Source organism: Lolium perenne, chromosome 2 (genome assembly GCF_019359855.2).
Source record: "Lolium perenne isolate Kyuss_39 chromosome 2, Kyuss_2.0, whole genome shotgun sequence".
NCBI classification, from domain to species: domain Eukaryota; kingdom Viridiplantae; phylum Streptophyta; class Magnoliopsida; order Poales; family Poaceae; genus Lolium; species Lolium perenne.
The window spans coordinates 266,816,437-266,840,646 of record NC_067245.2 but is presented as its reverse complement, the minus strand read 5'-3'; the positions used below and the strand labels follow the sequence as shown (position 1 = coordinate 266,840,646).

General features: G+C 45.1%; 1 protein-coding gene across 3 annotated transcripts; it reads right to left on the bottom strand.

Moving 5' to 3' along the window:
• Positions 1-3,512: 3,512 nt before the first annotated feature.
• Positions 3,513-13,354, bottom strand: LOC127336006 (copper-transporting ATPase HMA5). 3 transcript variants are annotated; one of them, XM_051362748.2, is made up of 7 exons: positions 13,098-13,353; positions 9,308-9,503; positions 5,341-6,732; positions 4,982-5,236; positions 4,772-4,894; positions 4,196-4,672; positions 3,513-4,074 (listed from the first exon to the last, which is right to left on the bottom strand). In XM_051362748.2, exons 1-7 carry the CDS (start codon positions 13,256-13,258, stop codon positions 3,676-3,678), a joined length of 3,003 nt encoding a protein of 1,000 aa, XP_051218708.1. In that variant the 5' UTR covers positions 13,259-13,353; the 3' UTR covers positions 3,513-3,675. The 3 variants fall into 3 exon arrangements, with proteins under 3 accessions (XP_051218708.1, XP_051218706.1, XP_051218707.1); XM_051362746.2 differs by lacking the exon at positions 9,308-9,503 and having other exon boundaries at positions 12,896-13,354; XM_051362747.2 differs by lacking the exon at positions 13,098-13,353 and having other exon boundaries at positions 9,308-9,836.
• Positions 13,355-24,210: the final 10,856 nt, after the last annotated feature.

Here is a 24,210-nt window from a genome sequence, read left to right as displayed (position 1 = left end):
GACATACCATGGTATGAGTAAAGAGTACTTGTCGGTAACGAGGTTGAACAAGGTATGGAGATACCGATGATCAAACCTTGGACAAGTAAAATATCGTGTGACAAAGGGAATTGGCATCGTATGTAAATGGTTCAATCGATCACTAAGTCATCGTTGAATATGTGGGAGCCATTATGGATCTCCAGATCCCGCTATTGGTTATTGCTCGCAGAGGAGTCTCGACCATGTTTGCATAGTTCGCGAACCGTAGGGTGACGCGCTTAAGGTTCGATGTCGCATAAGTAGATTTGAATATGATATGGAGACGAAGTTTGTTCGGAGTCTCGGATGTGATCCAGGATGTCACGAGGAGGTCCGGAATAGTCCGGAGAATAAGATTCATATAAGGGAAGTTGATTCTGGGTTTCGTAAAAGTTCGGGATTTTTCCGGTGGTTGACTGGAAGGTTCTAGAAGGTTTCGGAGGGGTCCACCATGGGGCCCACGACCTAGGAGGGCTAGCATGGGCCGAGGGGATGCTCCCTGGCCTAATGGGCCGGGGGCACATGCCCCCCAAGGCCCAGGCCGGCCAACCCCTAGGGTTTCCCTAGGGGGGATCAACTTGGGGGAGGGGAAATCCCTCTCCCCCCTTTTGCCGCAGCCCCCCTAACCCTAGATGGGATGGGGGGCCACCCCATCGACCTGGCCCCCTATATAAAGAGGGGAGGGGTGGCCGGCCACCTTACCCCATCATTGCCCCCTCCTCTGGCCGCCTCTCCCTCCACCATACGCTGCTCCGGCTTAGGTGAAGCCCTGCAGTTTTCTTCCTCCACCTCCACCACCACGCCGTCGTGCTGCTGGAATTTGGAGGATATCTACCACACCTCCGCTGCCCGCTGGAACGGGAGAGGAAGGAGCTTCATCGACACCGTACGCGCGACCGAGTACGGAAGTGCTGCCGGATTGCAGCACCGGGGACGATCGTCTACACCAACAACGAGATTAATCTCGTAGGCTTTGGAATCTTCGAGGGTTAGTCTCATCTCCATCTCGTTGCTTCGATCTTGTAGATTAGATCTTGGGTGTTCCATAGATTAGATCTGTTGGTTTTATTTGTCTTGCGGTAGGAAAATTTTTGTTTTCTATGCAACGAACCCCATCACAAGCATACATAATGTGCCTCATATAAGAGCCATCGAGATTAATCTGTGTCTAGCAAGTGTGTTGTACAAGCATTAATTTTGGACATAACACAAGATAGAACCATATCATCTCATCAAGATTTTAATCATGGGCACACAAACTCTAAAAATGTTGAAGCCTCGTATTAACCACTGCATGGCATGAATGCTTCTTCCTGACCAAGAAGTATTCAGATTCATGACAAATTGTACAATGCTCAAGGTAAAAAAAAAAACATTATGCAGGCAATGTGTGGTCACATTTTAATCATCGGTTCAAAGACTAGTGAAGCATTGAACAACAAATCATGGCCTCATAGTAAGCAGGGATTGCAACAAATCATGGCCTCATAGTAACTAGTTGGCCTCATAAAACATAGCACACACGGATGGAAGAGATGATCCTACCGAACCTACATCATGATCAAACAATGGTCTTTGTTCATGCCAGTAGGTTTGGAAGGATCATCCCATCCTGTCTTAGTACTAGAGTCTAATCATCGGCATGAACAATAAAACCCTCCAATCTGACATGCATGCAGTCCACTTAAAAACCAAATATGTACCTTACCAACAAGATCCTAAGTGAGAAAACAAAGTATATGAACATAGATCTTTCTGTTTTAAGCCAACATTTCATGGTACAACAAGAAAAACAAGCAAAATAAACCATCTGAACAAGCAGTTACCGCAAACTCAACGGATCTACTGTGCATGTGCGAAACAAGCGGCCAAAATTCCTTGCAGTACCACAAATCTACGCACATTCAAGCATATGACCTTGGATTCGAGCATTACCGTCATTGTTGTCCTTGCTGAGCAGCTTGAACCGGGGAAAACACGTCTAGGTCGATGTCGATGAAAGCTTAGATTGCCCGCTCTTCAGTCGTCGTCGCGGTGGCCTTGGATCTACCGGCGGCAGTACAACCGCCGGTGGCGAGAGGAGAGAGAAGGGAGAGGAAAGGGTGTGTGAGAATGGTGGAGAGTGATAGGGGAGACATGCGGTGAGGGGATTTATGGTGCGCTTTCTCGATGCGTCGCAACGTCTACCGCTCTTCCCGACGCATGCATGTTTTTTCCGACGTTGCGCTCACCAGCGCCTGGACGCAGAGGAATGGTGGAATCGAACGCGCCTCGCGGGCTAACATTTGCCTGCATCTGGGCTATTTTAAGAAACGTGTTGTGTAGGGGAATGTTTTTCTCCATGGGCAACGAAACACACGAATCTTGGTCCGGTGGGTGCGGGAAAATACTTTGCGAGCAACCAATCAAGCCCCCTGGGCCTGACTTCTATCAGAAGCAAAGAAGAATAAGATGGAATTTGCAAGAAAAAGAATAGGAGGGTTTCTTTTGCTTTGAAAAGGCTTGTGATGTTTTAGTGGCTTTTGCCTGTTCTAGTTTGATCCCAGTCTTGTATATATATATATTAGTCCAGGAATCACATAAGCTAGGAGTAGGCGGCGTTTTTTACTTTATGTTGCACCTGGATGCCGGTTTCTGTTTTCCGTTATGCTTTATAATGAGAATCGATCTCTCGAAAAAAATGCATAGTCGAGGATCATCGTAGGTTTTTTTAAGGGAAAGCCATGCGGCGCGCAAGGATCATTGCAGGTTGATACCACACCCATGCCAAGCAACAAGCTTGTGAAAAGTTACTAGTGACAAGTTCTTTTGCCTCTCCGTTTTAAACTAGGGAAGAAAGTTGCTGATAGATGCATTTGGGTGGTGTGTGCGTGCCTTGAGATGGACGGCACTAGGTAGGCCACTCTCTCATCATATGGTCGCCATCGGATCGGCCGTGCCATCCACAATTAATGTTGAGATCGGAGGTAGCTAACGAACTTGGTAAGGTAACTTTTGGAGCATATTTAGCTACGACTATGCCATATGAGGAGCAGGATCTGCCGCTTTTATATCATGATATGTTTCTTGGTTGAAAAGTATGCGAACTGCGATTGAAACGGCTTAGTTAGGTAACTGGCATCGCCCACAGAGACGGGACAAGTGGAAAACCCCACCGTGAATAACCATCCTTGTAGCTACGAGCATATTATTAGGATCGTCATGAGGCACTGTCTTTTAATTCTAGCTTTTGAATTTGACCCCAGTCACTAACACCTTGACATGACCCCTCTAAAGGTTGTCCAATTCCCTTCTTCAAAGGTCAAGTCGAGACTGGGGATGTGCTCGTCATGTTATCATGCCGATTGTATCCGAGCTTATTTAACCTGTACGTAAAGTGAACTGTTCTATAGCAGAACGGCAAATGCGTATATAGAACAGTAGCACAATACAAACATATATAAGAACAGTGGGATACTCGCGCTCCAAACCTATCGCAAACACTACTGCAGTGATGTAACTTGTAAGAAAACTATATATCCCGGCCAGCTATCCAGCAGTTATAGTACATATTTACATTACAGAACTGCTGCCCTTGCCGTTATCCATGTCCACGGAGTTACATTCCATGTAACTACAGTTTGTATGCTAGTACTATGTATATACGGTAGTTTTCTATGTCTGTCGCTCCTGTATAACCAATGGCCTCTTGTAGTACCTCAGCAGCAGGGACCAGCAGACGACACTGACGGAGGATGCCGCCATCGCAGCTCCGGCGACCCAGGGTGGCAGGCGGAACCGGGTTGACGGGAACAGCACCCCAGCAGCGATCGGTATGCCCATGATGTTGTAGCCGAGAGCCCAGACGTAGTTCATCCGTATGCGGAAGAAGGTCTTCCTGGACAGATCGATGGCAGTGATCACATCCTCCAAGTTGCTCTTCATGAGGACGATGTCCGCAGCTTCGATGGCAACGTCGGTGCCTGCGCCAATCGCCATCCCGACGTCAGCTGCCACCAGCGCTGGGGAGTCGTTGATTCCATCACCAACCATCCCTACTGTTTTTCCAGACAGCTGCAGTAATCAGGATTCAAAGGCGGTGAGTAGATGCGTGCATGGCTGTACGACAGCAGCATGAAAGCGATAAAAAGAGCGAGGATAGATAGCACTTTGAGATAAAGCAAGATGAGCTCACCTGAAGTTCCTTCACCTTCTCAGCCTTGTGCTCTGGTTTTGCTTCAGCCATGATATTTTCGATGCCAACCTCTCTGCCGATGGCTTTGGCAGTTCCCCAGTTGTCCCCGGTCACCATTATACACTCCACCTTCATTGACTTGAGGTATGATATCACTTCATGAGCATTTGGCTTTATTGGATCAGACACAGCGATTATGCCCACAACTTCTTGATCCATAGCCACGATGATCCCAGTCTGCGCGTTATCTTCTTCTTCCATCAGGATTTCTGAAGCTTCCACAGGGATGTCGATGCCTAGTGACAACATAAAGCTCTTGTTGCCCACAATGACACTCTTGTCACTGATATTTGCCTTGACGCCGTGTCCAGTGACCGAAAGGAAATCCCTTGCTTCAGGCCAGCTATGGTTTTCCTCCGAATAAAATTTCTTGGCATGCTCCACTATCGCCTTCCCCAGCGGGTGCTCGCTGTTGACCTGAAAAACAATGAAGTTTGAACAGAGGCATATTCCAAAAACGCAGACAAATATCTTCTATATAAAGACAACAAAAGTATATAGAGTTAGATAGCACACCTCTGCAGCTGCAACATAGTCATAGAATTCACGTAACACCATGTTTTTCAAGAGTCTGGTATTGACGACGATAGGCTTCCCAATCGTTAGTGTTCCTGTCTTGTCGAAAACAATGCAGTCCACCTGTAAAATGCCATACAAAATAATGTTCGTCAACAAATTTGAAGCACTGTGTGCAAACTGTCTTCAGTTGCGTAATCAATTTTAGACCTTCTGCGCACTCTCCAGAGCTTGCCCACCCTTGATCAGAACACCTTGCGAGGCACCAACTCCAGTTGCAACCATCACAGCAGTGGGAGTTGCGAGCCCTAGGGCGCAAGGACAGGCGATTACCATAACTGATATCCCAAACTGAAGAGCTAACTGAAAGCTATCCATGGAAGATGGTATCCACGAGCTAGGATAGCTATGGAACCTCCCAGCTAAGAACCATGAAAGCCAAGTGAGCAAAGAAAGAAAAATGACCTGCAAGCATGAAATAATTGTTAAAAACACTGATAAAAATACACCGTCATTGGATTAACACAATGTAACTGAGATCATCACACAAATAATGTAACTGAACTCACCAGGGGGACAAAGACTTTAGATATCTGATCAGCAAACTTCTGTACAGGAGCTTTTGCCATTTGCGCTGACTCTACTAGCCTTACGATCTGTGCCAGGGCACTCTCTGATCCAACAAATGTTGCCCGGACATGGAGTACACCATTCTCATTCACCGTCCCTCCAATCACCGTGTCACCCTTCTTCTTTGCTACAGGCCGTGATTCTCCGGTGATCATGCTTTCATTCACATGGCTCTGGCCCCAGATAACAAATCCATCAGAAGCAACTTTCCCACCTGGAATGACCTTAATCACATCATTTTTCTGAATCAACCGACCGTCGATCTCTTTCTCACTTGCAACATTCCCTTCATGGTCGAACATTAGCACAGTTGCAGTTGCTGGTGCAAGATCCATCAGCTTGGCAATAGCTTCAGAGGTCTTTCCTTTTGCCAATATCTCAAGGTACTTCCCAAGAATGATAAATGATATGAGCATGGAACTTGTCTCGAAAAAATCAGTTGCCATATAAGTCTCAGAAGTGGCAGCTCGGAGAACTGAGTAAACAGAGTAAAAGTAAGCTGTGTTGGTCCCTAGAGCAATGAGCACATCCATGTTTGGCGAGCCATGGCGGATCGCCTTGTAAGCACCGGTATAGAACTTGCGGCCAATTACAAACTGGACCGGTGTCGATAAAATCCAACGCAATAGCTCACCAATGCTCATCATGTTGATAACCTTTTTGTCCAATCCATCCTTCAGCACTGGGATGTACATGAACACCATGGAGGTTAGGAAGACTGGAACTGTGAACATTAAGCTCCAAAAGAAAGACTTTTTGTACCGATTTATTTCCACATTTCTATGCTGCTCTCTTCCATCGGCTTCCGGATATATTGATACAGCAATATGACCAGATGCAGCTGACTCGATGAATTCAATAAGGTCCCGGGGGCCTGTCTGGTCAGGTTTGTATGAGATGGTGATCTTTTGGAGCTCAGTGTCAATTTTTATGTCTTCTACTCCAGGAAGAGCTTGAACAGAACTTTTCACCAGCACTACTGTTCTCTCGTCGAGAATGCCATCCACTTTGAGGTCTATCCTGCTCCGATCTTCTCCTGTGGTAACCAGTATCGCTTCAAAGCCTGATTCTTCAACTGCGTGGACTAGCTGGGTAGCAGTAACAACCCTGCGATCATAACGGATTTCTGCCTCTTCAGTAGCCAATGCAACGGAAGCTCTCTGAACGCCTGCAATAACTTGCAAGGCAGATTCAACTGTACTTGTACAAGACGTGCAGGTCATTCCTTTTATGTGCAGCCTGCATACTAGAATGTTTTTTTCTTTAACCTCCTCGTCAATTAATTTAGCTCCAAATCCAGCATCTTCAATGGTTTCCCTAATTTTCTCCTCCTGCAAAAGAAGTCATACATGAACTCCAGTATCCAAATAAAACGATGAAATAACATAGACACGGACTCTGTATGAGCATGAAGTGAAACTAATGGAAGAACATAAAAAAGTTTCAGGTGTACTGCATAAAATTCATTAAACCAAATGAGCATGAAATTTTTACACAATTAGATTGTTCTGATCAGTTTAAACAGGTACGGCCTATATATCTGTGAATAATTGAAATTTTCAAACAATGTTGTGCGCAGGATATGTATTTTTTTTTAGTATATATAGCTTTTTAAAAGGATCATTGGCGAGAACACCCTTCTCAGTGGAGAAGAAAAGTACATGGTATATAAAGCAAGCAAGCAACGGAAGTATCGAGGAGAAAGAATTGAGGATCAATGCGTAATGATAGTGCCAACAAATCCAGACCCTTAACCATCAGATCAGACGGCTGTGAGAGTCAAATCGTTGTGAGAGGCCCTAGCAAGGTGAGTTTTACTGTTACTTAACTATCTAATGTCTAAATTGACCTTTCCGTGTAGTGAAGAACCACCAAGGTTGGCGTATCTCAGTCTCTTATTCGCTATACTTTATCACTAGGCTATATCCAATACACACTATCTTCTAGTTATTACTGATTAAAGTTACTAGATGCAGCAAGAAATGACATCAGCCAAATAATAGGTGCCATCCAAAAAGGAAGTCTGAGCAAGCAGACATCATGTTGAAATAGGGATGAGTATTTTCAGATCCTACAATTTCGACCAAATGAAGAATCTCTTGCCATTCAACTAGAAAGTGCACTTATACTGCAGGAAAAGGACTTCCAGTAATAGAAAAAGTACCCCTATCGTTCCAACAAATTTCACAATACTGATGAAAAGGGGTAGGTACTTCTTGTTTTCAAAGATAACACTTCTTTCTCAAAAGATAATCCGAGATAACAATGGTGGGACAAGATTAGACCTCAAATGCTCCACTGATGTTAGAAAGTAAATTATGAGTTGTGAAACATGAGTGGCAAATTGTTCCAGAATAAGACAACATGTTCCAACCTAAAAATTTAATAATAAGTTGACCATATGCTCAAGTTTCTTGAGTGGAACACCAAATTAAGAGATGAAAAAAATGTCAAGCTACACAACAAAATGCACTGAACCAGGAAAAGGGATGAACTGTGCAACAGACAAGGAGGCGTAAATTCAAAAAGGAGGATGTATTAGCACTGCGTTATAAACGTGAATCTCTGCAACTTTAGTACAGTTTTCGTCCATATGACCATGATGCAATCAGGTTCCATTACTTCAGCAATAAAAAAAATTGAACACGCACCCCAAATGTGTCTTGATTGTACAAGAAAATCAAATTCAGCAAAGTATAACAAGGTTCACAAGTTCAAAATATCTAAGTAAATTTTTTTTTTGGAATACGCTTAAGGCGAACAATCTACAGAGTACCCCATAAGGTTTAGTTCAAGAAACTTTGAAAGTCTGTTGTAGTATCAGACCAATTGAAAATGGCTTTGGAAATATAAGTTTGTGCGCAATTTCTTTCTAATTTCTGCCTAATAAGCAAACTTATCTGCACTTGTAGTTGAAAACTTGTAAACACGAACCATAAGTAGGAACCATCAATCTATCTTTTCCAAATCAAGCTTTATAATGAGCAAGTGTGCTTGCGCACGTCACAGTATTTACAACGGAGCGTGTGATATCCCAAATGGACCTGTCGATGTTTTAAGCACACATAAAGTAGTTAGCACTTGTACATCAGAAGCAAAGTTGCCTACCTGTAACTTTCTAAACCACAAGAAAGCTAATAATGAAAATAAACTTTTGACATGCCCGTCTCCTCATTTGAACATTTTTCGACTCAAAATGGAACAAATTAAGGCCACATGAAGCTCTACACCACCTTTGGTCGTTCAGCACGATATTTAGCGGTTGGAGGAGAGCAGGTGCACATATTTCTGACTTCTTTTTTCTCGTGAATTCACATATTTCTGAGATTAAGGTGCTGCTTGGCGCCCTTCCGAATTTGTCCTTCCACATTTGGAAAGCCAAAGTCGGGGCAATGAACTGAAAGTAGTTTCCCAGATGCACGTCTACATTTTGCAGAAGAACATACTATAAGTGTTGAGTACCATAGCAAACCTCTCAAACATTGATCGCCAAAGGGTGTGACATTGGGTTCCCCCAAAGGGAAGGCTTCTTCAGACATGCTACCTAAATCCCCCAAAGTGGTTGTACAGTTATACATTTGCCTCTACACTCCACATAAAGTTGCCAACGCTAGGAACAGCCACTTTAAATTTGTGAGATCACGACGTCCTAAAAGCTAAACGCCCCATACGTGTATCGATTTCCAGGCATGAAAGGAGCAAATACGAGTGCCTTTACGTATAAGCACACACCACGCCTGACGGGATGAACCGTTTGTACTCATCTCCAACTGCATGACAACGAACTATGTCCAAAGTTTTCGCTAAAAAAACCCCTCGGGATAATCATAGACACAAAGCATCTGAATCAGGGTTAGCGGGTGCGAAGAACGGCCGGCGAGAAAACCAGGGTGCCCTGCTGCTCACCGAGACGAATGCCGGGTAGAAGGCGACCTGCGCGCGGCAGCCGAGGACGTCGACGGCGGCGTCGTGGATGCCGTGGAGCCGCTTGACGGCCTTCTCCACCGAGCCGGCGCACGCGGCGCAGGTCATGCCGGACACCTCGAACACCGCCACCTTCTCCTCCTCCTCGGCCGCCCACGCCGCGGCCTCCAGATCGCCGGCGACCGCGGCCGCCTTGGTCCGCCGCGGCATGGACGGGTACCGCGGACGCAGCACCAGGGGCCCGCTCGCCTCGGAGGAGCCGCCGCCACGGAGGCAGGCCAGGAAGAGGGCTCGGGAGGCCGCCGCCATTGGCGGCGCGAGCTCCCCGCAGCTAAGGTACTCGGGAGCGAGGGTTCCCGTGTATCGGAATTCCGATCGAGGTGGATCGCCGGAGCCGCCGGCGATGGTTTGTGGAGGCGTGGTTTGAGTGTGGTTTAAACATTGGCGGATTTATAGGGCGAGAGCGCCGATCGCGTGGGCATCTTTTTCCCGGGAACGACGAGATTGTGTGGGAGCGCCGTTAAAGCAAATTAAGGGAGTGTGCCGGTAGTGGCTGCATCGTCGGACTAGAATATGCTACACGCCAGTAAACGTAGGCAGGTGGGGAATTCCGGTATGGCCGATTTTAGGTTGATTGATCATCAAACTGCAAACAGATGCAGTACTACATGTAGTACAACACCTTTCAGAGTGCAGAATAATAACAACTTGGCAACTCGTAAACAATGTTGATTATAGGTGCTATACAACTTGTCCCGGATTTTGGGCAATATGTAGGCTAAAATTTATCTTGATTCATTAAATCTGCGACAAGTATTTAAAGCCGAAGAGAGTATTAAATTTGGATGGGTATAATTTGAAGATCTTTTTACTACTACTACATGATCAACAAAAACCTACCAACAAAAACATCTCTCGTTGAAGTATGGCATGATAGTGGAATTTGAATCGAACGAGCAATAGGTGAATAGTTTCTTCATCTTTTCTTTCGTACTGTACATGTAGGTGAAGGTGTGTAGCACCACACACTCATGCAAGTGCATCCTATCAAGACAAAGCCTAAAGGAAGTTCATACAATGACTTTGATCTAGCAACCTACCAACAACATAATTGAAAAAGGTACTCCCTTTTTGGGGTGTTGTTTTGACTCCGAGGACAATATGCTCCCAAATGAACTTAAATCTTTTAAAATATTTCTAAAGAATAAAAATAATAAGCTTTCTTTTATTTTAGAAAAAGTATGTGTTGGTGCCTTCCATCTTGGTGCCAAGTTTCATGAAAGCACATATGTCATGTCATCGGTGAAAAGAAATAAAAATAAAAACGGTCTTCTCGAAAAGCAATTTTAGAAGCACCAAATTTGTTTCTTTTCACACAGGCCACAAAACCTATATTTTTCCACGTAAATTTGCGTATATACTTAGGACATGCAGATGTTTCCTTAGGCCATGTCCATATGGAGGTGTGTTGGCGGCCCAACATCAACTCATAAAGTTCAACATGTGTGAACCATTGGTTGCAATTTGCATCCAAGTGCTTACCTGCCTCTTTCAAATAGAAGAGCAAAGAAAACCCTAGCTAGAAGCCCGTGGCGGATGTGAGAAAGAGTGATCAAACAAACCTAGAGCATGGTTGTTATTATCAGAGTGAGAGATAACACACAAGAACACCACAATCCAGTGAGACGTGATGAAGAAGAATAAGGAGGTGTGATTTTTGTTCATATTGGTAATTTTGTACGGGGTTGTCTTAAAACTGGTGATCAAAGGATCAAGCATAATTGGATAGGTTCCAAACTTTATGGCCTTGTTTATTGAGTACTTCAATCTATTAGCTGGTTTGAGGTTTGGGTTAGTGAAGTATCAAATTTTAGAGAGTTTTTTGTTAGTTCTGATTGTTGTTGTTTTAGTACATGCAGTTTTGGTAAGCGAATGTTTGATTGAGATCAACATGGTGAGTACGTAGGGAACACATATACCTACTTGTATGATAAGTTTGGTGTTCCTTGGATTTATAGTTGAAACTAGCGGCCTAATTAAGAAAAGGGACAAAATCGATGTTATCTTCCTTGTTGTTGTTGCTGGTTGGCAAAAATGTTTTTTAAACATCTAGAGGTTCTATAGAAGACTTTATACCCAAATTGCTCATAGTTGAATCGGTTTTTATTGGTTCGTGGTCCACAAACCATGGTTTTTTCCTTCTGAAGTTGAGGAAATTTTTCATGTAAGCCTTTTTATTACTTGTGCTTGTGACTATGATTATATTTTCGCTAGTTAAAACTATCCTCAAAGTTCATCATAGGTTGTGGGTTATGTATCTCTCCCCAAAACTTAGGTGTATTTTTCTAGACATTTTTATGTCAAGGACATCAGTTGTTTCATCCGGGTATCTACAATTTTGGTCCCTTAGTTGTACTATACTATAGCCAAAGTCCAACAAATCACTCAACTTCAGCACCCAAATAACTAATTCGCCTACTTTCAGACCAAAATATTAGACAAGAGATTGTTTTAACTGAAATTATAAAATGGTAGCGGCTTTAAAAAAATAGTAGTCTTACAAAAATGTTAGGAACCTGATCTAACGTATAAAAAGTAGTGAAACATGATAGGAAACTATTATTCTAGAAAATATATTTAAAAAGGTTTAAGTCGGAAATGGCAAAAGTCTTGGTTCTAAAATGAATTTTTGATTTATTAAAGTTGTCTCCATTTCTGTAATTATGAGCATATCTCAGGTTTTCGTTCTTTTGAAGGCAGAAAATTGGTTAAATTGTTTTCTAATTTGTGTTGTTCCAGTTACGCAGATTCGGACATAGACACCCAAAAACCCTTGAAGTGTCAACATCCAAAAGTCAAACTTTAAAATTCAGATTATTAAACCTAGGTAGCTCAACATCTTCCTTATACATGTCTATCGTGATATCAAGCGAGCACGGATGAAGATGCATGGGCATGTAGATGTGTGAGATAGCTAGATCTACAGAAATCCACTTTGGCAAGTCGATGTAGATGCTCTCATTAGGTGAAACACATTTTTAATGTCAAAATATACATTATATAAAGTTTAATGAAAAAAAGACATTTTAGAAGCTGTGTAAAAGAAAAAATTCGGTGCCACAAAATGACTTTTCACAAGACAAAATTTTCTTTATTTTTACTACGACACTACATATATGTTTTTGATTCATAAAATGTTTCAGGACATGTCAAAGAGACAAACATGTACATGCTCAAAAATTAATTATTTTTTAAAACCATTTAAAAGTAAGTTTTCCATACTCCCATGAGCAAAAAATAATAGTCTTGTAGATATATGGGTTTGGGGGTTTCTGTTGTTATTAGAGAGTGGGCTCTCTGAAAAAAATTCTTCCTCCCCCCATCAGCAAGTACAAAATTTCAGTCAAAGAATCTTAAAAGAATCATATGCATGTATCTACACACAAAACTACACGAACCAATCGATGATCGTCTGGAAACAGCGACAATCACGGCAAAAAAATAAGTAGAGGGCCCAGCAAATGCGAGCCAAGTCGCAGAATTAGACTAGAGTAGGCGATGGATGCTCACCGAGACTGATGCCGGATAGAAGGCGACCTGCGCGCGGCCGCCGAGGACGTCGACGGCGGCCTCCTGGATGCCGGGGAGCCGCTTGACGGCCTTCTCCACGGAGCCGGCGCACGCGGTGCACGTCATCCCGGTCACCGCGAACACCGCCACCTTTTCCTCCTCCGGCACATTAATACTCGATCCCCCCGCGGCGGCCTCCAGATCGGCCCCGCTTCCTCCGTCATCACCAACCTCGACGGCGACGGCGGCCCTCGGGCGCCGCGGCATCGACGGGTACCGCGACCGGAGCGAGAGTTGGCGGCTCACCTCGGAGCCGCTGCTGTGGAAGCATGAGAGGAAGAGGGTGCGAGTGGCCGCCGCCATTGGGAGCTAGCTAGCGCGACCGGATTTCCGACCAGTACTGAGAGAGCTTTTGGGTCGCGGGTGGGTCACCAGATCGCTGAGGTTTTTGTGCAAGAAAGTTGTTCAAGCATTGGCGGATTTATAGGCTGGCGGAGCCAGCCCAGGGCAAAGCTGCTGACCTCGAATGTGTGGGCTCATGATGCTACTGGAAATCTGGAATTTCTAACGAATCGTTGAAACGGAAGAAAATTAGCCAGGTGATGAGGTCAGTAGCCAAGTGGATAATTCAGTTACTACTAAACTGTATTTTGGTAGAAAAATCAGCCTATCTATAATAATTTTGTACTTGTGGGCCTTTTTTTTTTGAGGAAAACCACCGTGTCACATTAATATTATCACATGGAGAATACAACACGCGTGGCCCGTCTCTGGAAAAGCCCAGAAGACAGCACACCCTGGAAACATGCACAAAGGACCCATAGGAAATGGAAAATTACATCGAAACCCCTAGATCCTTGAGCACAACCAGACGAACTCCTCCTCCGAATCTTCACCATCGCTGGCGAAAGGGGAGAAGAAGAAACCTCCGCCCGAACTCCGAGAGGATACCATTGGAGATCTGCTCACCTCGAAAGTGGACTGCCGTCTGCAGCGCCTTCGACATTGGGGCTTGTCGGCCGGGGAAATCCCGTCACCTCTCAGAGCTTGGCTCCCCTTCTTCCAACCGAAGCCATCGGGGAAGAAAGACGAAGCCACAGCCATCACTTCCACGTCCCTGCTCCAGGGAAGCAGCCCTCTGGACGAGATCAGCGCTCGACGCCGACCACCTCCTGCACAAATCTCATCTGGATCCCGAGCGGAAGCGGAGTCACGCCACCACGGGAGCAGCAACCCAGCGAGAACAAAAGACCTCCGCGGCATTGCCGTAGCTGCAACGACGCCGCCGCCAGGTAGACGAGCTCGCACGCCTTGACACGGAATCAAGACCGCGAGCACCTTATTCGTCGCCGCCGAGACACCGACGGCACGCACACCTAATCCACATCTATATACACGCCGAGATCGAAGATCCGGGGCTCCCCCACTCTCCCGCCGCCGGAACGGCCGACGGAGAGAAGAGGAACCCGCGGCCTCGCCGGCGGTATGAAGGGGAAAGTGAGTCGCCTCTGGTTCGCCTCTCTCTGTACTGTAGAGATAAGGGAGAGGAGAAGAGGCTGTATTCCGCGCTCTGTACTTGTGGGCTTGGGCCGCAAGCAAGCAAAGCGTGGTTGGATTTCATGGCTGTGGATTGGCTAGACGGCTAGTTTCTTAAGCGGCTAGAGGACCTAAAAAGTCGTTAACATGAAGCCCATGCTCCTCTGAAGAAAATTTGAATATGGCACACCATGACAGAACATGGCATTCAAATTTGAATGTGTTGCTCTCAGTTCAGAGTTGTACACGTTCTCGGTCGGTTGCAAAAATACGCAAGCTTTGGATGATTGAACCGCATAATGATATTTCAATTCAAATTTGACTTCAAGTTGCTTGTGGCAGCAGCAATGGTACACATGCACGTCGTAGCCTCATAGGCACAGCCAAGCAAGTTCAGGTCAAATTTGAATTAAAGTATCCCAAAATTCTCGCTCTGGCCACGACAAATTCGACACCTATTTGTCATGGAGCTAGGCCTAACCAAACTGCAGACACGACAGAGGAGAGCTGGTAAAAAATAACCTGGCGTAGTTTTCACATCGTCCCGACATCAGCATGCAGGTTGTATGCCAGTGTTATTTTGCTCTGTCACCGGGCAAGAAATCCGGTGAGAAAATCCACACCAACACAGAGAGTGGCATTCGAATTTTGAAACTCGTTCTTTACGTTTCAGAGTTTTGCACGTACACGGTCGGCTGCAAAAATACGCCAGGTTTGGATGATTGTACACCCACGCCACATAATAATATTTCAATTCAAATTTGACTTCGAATGGCTTGTGTTAGCGGCACTGGTACGCACATAGCCTATTAATATCAGGTCAAATCCAAATTAAAATTATCGAAATCTTCTCCCATGCCTGTGACGAATTCGACACCTATTTGTCCTGGAGCTATGGCAAAATCAAACTGCGGAGGGGACACATGAGACCTGGTAAAACTAACAAGGCGTTGTTTTCCCTCAATGATCTTTGTTTTTCTAACCAGGCGTTGTTTTCAAATCGCACACAGGTTTACTTGTCGAACTTAACTGCCTGATTGACGCCCGAGTTATTTTACTCGTCAGGAAACCAAGATGTCAACTCCGGCATGATCTGGCGCCTACGTGTAGCACGATCTGCCCCCGGTGTCGCAGGAGCCAATCATGAAGCATCCCATGCATTTTGCACAGTCTCTCCTCCGCCCCTGCTGTTTGGTTGAAGAAATCTAGTGTATATACTTCATGATGCGAACACAAATACTTCATAAAGTCCCACGAAGCATCCATTATTCCCAAAGAGCTCGTCCTTGTCTCTCCCTCCTCTCTACTGTTCACAGGCGTATAGGAGGCGAAAAGGAGCTCGTTTTCCGGCGGCGGATCTAGCGCCTCCTCGCCCCCACGAGCCTCGGGCTCGTCGGTGGGAGGGGGGCCGCTGGGTTCTCCGCCCGGATCTATATAGCTGTAGGATTAGGTTTAATCTTTCTAGCTACTACTATGCCGGCTCTCGGTCTGCTTCCGGCGGCGGGGGTGGCGGCGTTAAATAAGCTCTCCGGGTCTCCGTTGAGGCGTCGCAGTGCAGTGGCGTCTAAGGACCTTGGAGCGACTGTGTCTGGGCGAGATCGCTGTGGCGGCGGCGGGGATTTCGCTGGAGACTTTTGTTCTTCCTCTTCGTCCGCGTCACGCCGGTGCCTCCTCAAGCGCCGGCGAGAAGATGGGAGATCGGGTTCTGGAGCTCTGGTCGTCGGCCTGTCGAGGCCGGCGGTGGGCTGGTTGGATGTGTACTCTGTACTGGGTCTGCGCCCGGTGGCAGGCGGATCTCGTGCTTCTCCACGACCTCGTCGTCTGGTGGAGCTGGATTCGGAGGTTGAAGGTGAGCTCGGGGTTGTTCCCCGACCGGCGTTCCACAACGAAAGGTGGGCATCTCTGATGCTTCTTTTGATGGCTCATAAAGCCTTTGTGGCGATGGAGCTTCTTCAACCTCAGGCGTTTGGTTCTCTGTTGCTCTTCCTGGTGGTGCTCGTCGGCGCCGGTGTCGAGCGACGGAGTAGTCTTGGTGTGGCAGGGATCCCTGAGGACTTCGGTGTAATTTTGCCTTTGTTGAGGGGTCTTTCTGCTTTGTGTACGGGGTTACGTGTCCTTCTGGACCGTTCTAGTTCTGTGTGTACGTATTTTGTACTCGTTCTGTCTTTGACTTAATGTTAATGAATATATGTACACGCTTCAAAAAAAAAAAATACTTCATAAACACCGATCAAGGATGACGACCTGTCTTGGTTCACTGAATCTTCTCCTAAACGATTTAGTTCACTGAATCTTATTCATCGACACCTGGCTTGTGTTGGCACCTTTATTTTCATAGGAGGCCGATGTTGGCATCTCATTATCTGAACTTATCATGCTTGTTCTCGATGATGTTTTCTATGGGAATTTGAAAAGGATCCATATGGACGGATTCACAAAACTAATGAAGCAAAAGTTACCGCCGGTCATGAGGAGCATGACATCCGTATACGTTGGCTTCACCACTGTCTTCACCTGATGATAGAAATCAGTGCAGTATTGCGGTGTTAGACGAGTGTCAGACAATGACAAGGTTCATCTTGAACGGAAACGGGTGAATTGATTACGGCTCCCATAGCCTCAAAACCAAACAAAGTACGATCAAAATTTGAATACGGCTCCCGTCCTACCAAGAAAGACGAGAACATATCCGATAAAACACCACAATTCATGCACCAGCTGCACAACTGTATTTTGGGCCTTTGGATGTAAATCGAATGGACATGGTCCAGGGATAAGGTGGTACGCTTGGGCCTTGTTATGTCTTTGAAAGCAAATTCTCCACTACAGATCCGGTCATGTCTCTCCACAACTCAGCTGGTCTCTCTCCCTTCTAGCATGTTGCACCGGCGGTGGTGGCGGCACCCGGTTGCCAAATGTGGAGGGCTAGGGGGCGCATCAGATGGATCCTCTCCGTGAGAGGTGCTCTGGTGAGTGCACGGTGGTGACGCTCTCAGCGATGGACACGTGCAATTGGCTGGCGACATGATGTGGCGGCGCGGCGATCGCCGGCGACCATCCGGGCAGGCCTGATCTAGGTAGCGCCCTAACTTGATCTGGGTCACACGGGTCGTGGCTGTTGCATGTATCTCGTCGGACCTGTGAGTGATGGATGGCTTTCCGGCCACGATGGGCACCGCGTTGCTCCTATGTCACTAGTGCCCCCGTCGGTACTACGGTGACCCAACATACCACTGCATGCTGTGGTATACAAGTCGTTGATATGACATTCATGAAGGGCTTCTTCACAAATATCACATCCCTCGGAGTGGTACAACAGAAACATTGCAGATCATAACACTCCAGATTATATTACAAACATGGTCTTAACAAGTTGGTATTCTCACAGGTCCGATGATAACACCCGACGATATTACTTAAGTATCATTACAACTCAAACTAAGTAGACATAACGAGCTCAGCAACTTATTTATCACTATGTTGCTCGGCTCCGAGATGTCTAAGGTAAGTCTCTACTCTTCCGCCTCTGCGTTGTCAACTCGTAGACTATCCCATAGTCCACGTCTTCAACTCCTCCTAAAAGATCGGGCTCTTCGTAGACCAACTCATAGCCCCCTTGTGGTGCTCCGGTGTAGGCCTCCTCTTCATGATCACAGTCTAGCAAGGGTGTCAAAAGAAAGTGAGTACAGAGGTACTCAGCAAGTTCAAAAGAGAAAAGGTGTATGATGCACTAGCTACAACCGTTGATCAGAAAATCTCAGGTCAAAGCATGTTTCGCAAACATTTCTTCAAAAGGTTTATTTTATTTTGAAAACTATGCCCACCAGTCTTCACAGGATGACCGGAACTTCATGGAGTTCCTTTCCTGCCGCGTTCGTAGTTCCCTTTCCGGAACTCGGAGTGACAAGCCACAATTTGATACACTCTGCAGAGGTGCGTTACTTTTCCTATAAGAGAACTTATCCTTGTTGCCAACCGGGCGTACTTTCCCGTTCACACTTCCTTTGTGTGAGGTCCAGTATAAGAACCAAGCTAATCATTGCCTTCTCCACGACCCTGCATACCTACCCTTTTGTAAGTCTGTCATGTCCTGTATCTATAGGTAGACTGGCCCAGGCATTTGTTCTCACCTTTACCATTAAGGTAGACTGTTCTGAATAATACATGCCCTGTCTTGTACACTATAGATAAACTAACACGGACAACCCTTACAATCCATCATAGACCTTTCACAAGTCTTCCCTCTCCTATACCTATTGGTAGACTGTTACAGACCGATGTCCTCACCTTTACCAATAGATAGACTGATACAGGCAACCCTTATTACTGATCCGTTGATATGCGAGAGGAAAAAGATACAGTTGACTTCCCCCGTGATATGTACGATGCTAGAATCACTAGACGGCATTGGTGATTAGTCCTAGATGAGTAGAACCCTTGCAATGGAACCTCCACCATCAACACATACAATGGTTCCATTGCCCAACATATAGTCATATTCATAATTGGAAAAGTAACATTTTATTTTCCATGCAGGAGTGATAAGTATATAGCTTTGCAAGTAAATTGATAGAAAATAATCAATATGACATGAGTAAGGGTGAACTTGCGTGGAGACTGCGAGATAGTGCAGTTCGAAGGTTTGGATGGAAGCTGGACCTCGGGTTCTGAAAAGAAGCATCATTATCCAATAAGAACAATGTTATAAAATCCAAATGATGCATGCATAAGTGATTTCTTTTTTATGTTGAATCCCTTTCCCCGGAGTACTTATTAAGATTTGGGTAATTAAAGTTTTATTTAAATATTTATGCCTCATGCAGTAATTTATAATCTCTTAAGATTATTATTATATGGTTTTCTTTTTAAAAGAAAAGTTTAAGAATAATATAATTTTCCTTGGGAAAATATTTACCTTAAATGAAAAGGATTTTAGAATAATAGAATTTTTCTCTTTTTGGAAAATATTGGATTCAGAAAAAAATTAAAGTCGTTTAGAATTTTCCTTGATTTTTATATCCAAGGAAAACTTCGAATCTTAATTTTCCAATTTAAAATTCAATTCAAAATTATTTAATTTTAAATTCTCATTGTTCATTACATTTTATATTTTATTTTGATTAAAGAATAATTTCTATGAATTATTCATATTTTTCTTGAATTTTTGGAGTTGTTTGGGATTTATTTGCAATTTGTTAGGTGAAGTATTTGAATTTAAATTTGAATTGGTTTAAAACCTAATGAAAAAGACTAAACTACCCCTCTGGGCCCACTAGTCAGCCCGTTAGGGTTGAACTAGACCGGTTCGATCCAAACCGACCGAGTCGGCCCACACTCTCTCTCACGCGCTCGACCTAACACTAGTAGGAAAAGCCTCATCAGTGGCGCACCAAAAATGGATTCTGTGGCGCATGGGAGGTGCGCCACAGAAACTTCGCCACAAAAATAAGGTTTCTGTGGCGCACCGGCCCATGCGCCACAGAATTAAGGTTTCTGTGGCACACGTGTGCTTAGGTGCGCCACAGAAAAGCGTGCGCCACAGAATTGGTTTTCAGTGCGTCACATAATTTGCTTGTATTATACATGATTTTGTGCTGCTTGCTATACACATGCAGTTTATAGACAGCAATATACAGGTTATATACAGCAACTTACAGAAATATTCAGATATAATATAAATAGTTTGTACATTGCACAGATATAATGTAGAGATCATTATCACATTACTTACAGCCCGATCGAGATATATATATATAGTGGCAAGTGTCAAATGTTTTACATACAACTCTTAATTCATACAAATTTCACAATTTCAAGATACAAAGTGGTCTTCATCCGGTTCCTCCTTTGCTCCCTCCTCTCTACCCATCAGGCTCTCTTGCATCGGGGTCTTCATCCGGTTCCTACTATGATTAAAATGGAAGAAAGTGAGACCAAGTGAGACCAACAAATCCGATGCACAAGACAAAATGGAATAAATGTCTCATACATTGTTGGTCAACACAAATACTATGGTCAGAAACCATAGTTGCAGTATACGCCGCAGTATACTTTGCAGAAGGGCCCCCCTTTCCCCGGTCATCGTTCCGTGAACGGGTCCTTGACGAGACAACAACGCCGACCTGCCTCTCCGGTGCAGAACCACGGCAGTCCCAGCCGCCTCCCTTGTGGTCGCGTCTCCTGCGCTCTTTTCCATGGCCGGACCACGATTGGACTCACCGGGGGCATAATGATAATCGCCAGTACCACTATCGTCAGACTCCACATGTGCAGAGTACTTTGCAGCAGATGCCACTTTTCTTCCCTCGCCGTCCAGTGAACGAGTCTTTGATGCAAAGACCATGCTGGCCCCTGTTGCCACGCTTCAGGCCGTGTCTCCCACGCCCTGCACTCTTCGCCTTCTTGCTCGGTGAACCAATAGACTGATCGTTGGAATAAGGAAACCGATGACAGCCGATCTGAAGCGGGGCAACAGGGGCCGGCATGATGCTAGGCAGGCCGGCACGGTCTTTGCATCAAGGACTCGTTCACTAGACGGCAAGGGAAGAAAAGTGGGATCTGCTGCAAAGTACTCTACACCTGTGGAGTATGACCATAGTGGTGATGGCGATTATCATTATTCCCGGCCCTGGTGAGTCCAATCGTGGTCCGGCCATGGAGAAGAGCGCAGGAGACGCGGCCACAAGGGAGGCGGCTGGGATTGCCGTGGTTCTGCGCCGGAGAGGCAGGTCGGCGTTGTTGTCTCGTCAAGGACTCGTTCACGGAACGGCGGCCGGGGAAACGGGGGCTTCTACAAAGTATATTGCGGCGTATATGTGACCAAACATTCTAATCATCGTCACTAAAATGGAAGAAAGAGCCGAGTGGTATCTCAACTAGATATCATATGCCTCATACTTTGTTGGTCGAAACAAATATTAATATTCAGGGATGGAGTAAGTGAGGCCAGGTAGGATGCACAAGAGATTGATATTTGTGCCATCACACCAGGCTCACTTGCTCCACCCCCGAGTGTACGAGTGACCAAACATTCTAATCATCGGCACTAAAATGGAAGAAAGAGCTAAGTGGTATCAACTAGATAGCATATGCCTCATACTTTGTTGGTCCAAACAAATATTAACATTCAGGGATGGAGTAAGCGAGGCCAGGTAGGATGCACAAGAGATTGATATTTGTGCCATCACACCAGGCTCACTTGCTCCACCCCCGAGTGTACGAGTGACCAAACATTCTAATCATCGGCACTAAAAAGGAAGAAAGAGCCAAGTGGTATCAACTAGATAGCATATGCCTCATACTTTGTTGGTCCAAACAAATATTAACATTCAGGGATGGGGTCAGCGAGGCCAGGTAGGATGCACAAGAGATTGATATTTGTGCCATCACACCAGGCTCACTGGCCCCACCCAAGAGTGTACAAGTGATCAAACATTCTAATCATCGGCACTAAAAAGGAAGAAAGAGCCAAGTGGTATCAACTAGATAGCATATGCCTCATACTTTGTTGGTCCAAACAAATATTAACATTCAGGGATGGGGTCAGCGAGGCCAGGTAGGATGCACAAGAGATTGATATTTTTTCCATCACACCAGGCTCACTGGCCCCACCCCAGAGTGTACAAGTGACCAAACATTCTAATCATCGGCCAACGCAATTAAGAAGTGCCAACTCAAATAAGAGACAAGTAGCTAGTATGAACTAAATGGAATGCCTCATACTTTGTATGTCGAAACAAATATTAACATTCCAGGAAGGCATTAGTGAGGCCAGGTAGGATGCACAAGAGATTGATATTTGTGCCATCGCACCAGGCTCACTAGCGCCTTACCAGAGTGTATAGGTGACCAAACATTCTAATCATCGGCAAGTACAAATAAATTTAAAGACCAAATCATTTATAAAGAGAACCATTTAGCATGGAGTAGATTCTCCGTAGGGATTATTCATCACTTGGTATAGACCAAGTGATGCTGGCAAAGGAGAGGCCAAGCAAGAACCAGTAAATCCAGTAAGTGATAGATATGCCTAAACAAGCAAGAACACATAGCATATCCCAGCTAACCAGATGAGACAAGTCTTGGTAGCCAACTGAATCACCTAGCACCACCTAGCCTTTTAAAACCATCAAAAACAGTCCATTTTATTCAAAGGATACCACATTGGCATTCATTTACATGATCCCCTACTGTGGATATATCTATTTTCATCAAAGCCAACAAGAAATAGAAATTTATCATTACTCAGTTGAGTTCAAAACAAAGCTGGGGTACCATAAGGGATTAATCATCACTTGGTAGTAACCAAGTGATGCTGGCAAGAGAGAGGCCAAGCCTGAGCTAGTAAATCCAGTAGAGATGGATATGCATAAGTAAGCAAGAACACATAGCCTATCCAAGTTAACCAGATAAAACCAACCTTGACAGCCAACTTAATAACCTAGCATCACCTAGTCTTTTAAACCATTAAAAACTTCCCATTTTCTTCAAAGGATACCACAGTGGCATTCATTTACATGATTCCCTACTGTGAATATCTCTATTTTCACCAAAACGAACCAATTATCCAACTATGATATGCAACCAGTGGTAGTAGCAAGAGCTAATGAGGTCACAGCACAACATAAGCAATACACACCAGTAAACAAGTCCTCATCACCTTATACAGGTTCAGACTTGGGATTTGTTTCCAACAAAGGTTGGAAAACAAATTAAATCCATTTAGTTTATCTGAATCATCACCAACACATGGTTCATTAATAAGAAGTGACAAGCATAGAACCAATTAATCAAGCAATATAGCAGCATCAGTAACAAGCATAGCACCAATTAATCAAGCAATATAGCAGCATCAGTAACAAGCATAGCACCAATTAATCAACTATAGCTCCATCAGTAACAAGCATAGCACCAATTAATCAAGCAATAGCAGCATGACCTGCACATGACACTTTAATAAAGCCAAAGCTTCAGTAAAGCAATTAATCAAGGCTTTCATGCAGTGCTTGACAGGCAACAACTGCAAGCAATGGGATCATAATTCAATCCATGTGCACATACCAGATAAATGGCATCAATTAACACCAACCTTCTCCCCCCCTCTCTATAATTAGCCAAGTTATACATAATAAGAAAAGGGGGACTGGAGCAATAGTCATGGGAGTCCAACAATGGCATTCTATAACCAAAGGCACCTCCAACAATGTCAAGCTAAATCGTTCCAACATCGTGCCAGCAACTAGCAACACAGCAGCATCAACATCGAGAGCACAACAGTAGCACAACGGCATCCAGAGCATTTCATCGAGCACTTTGTGCTCGCGCGGGAGAGGAAGAGGGAGGGGAGGGCAGAGGTGGAGCTCACCGACAACAGGGGTGTAGGAGGAGGTTGACGACGACGGCAGGGGTGGAGGAGGAGGAGGACGCGGCGGCTCGCTGATACGTCTCCGACGTATCGATAATTTCTTATGTTCCATGCCACATTATTGATGTTATCTACATGTTTTATGCACACTTTATGTCATATTCGTGCATTTTCTGGAACTAACCTATTAACAAGATGCCGAAGTGCCAGTTCCTGTTTTCTGCTGTTTTTGGTTTCAGAAATCCTAGTAACGAAATATTCTCGGAACCGGACGAAATCAACGCCCAAGTTCCTATTTTCACCGGAAGCATCCAGAACACCCGGGAAGGACCAGAGGGGGGGCACTGGGCCCCCAGACCATAGGCCGGCGCGGCCCAGGCCCTGGCCGCGCCGCCCTATGGTGTCGTCGCCCCTT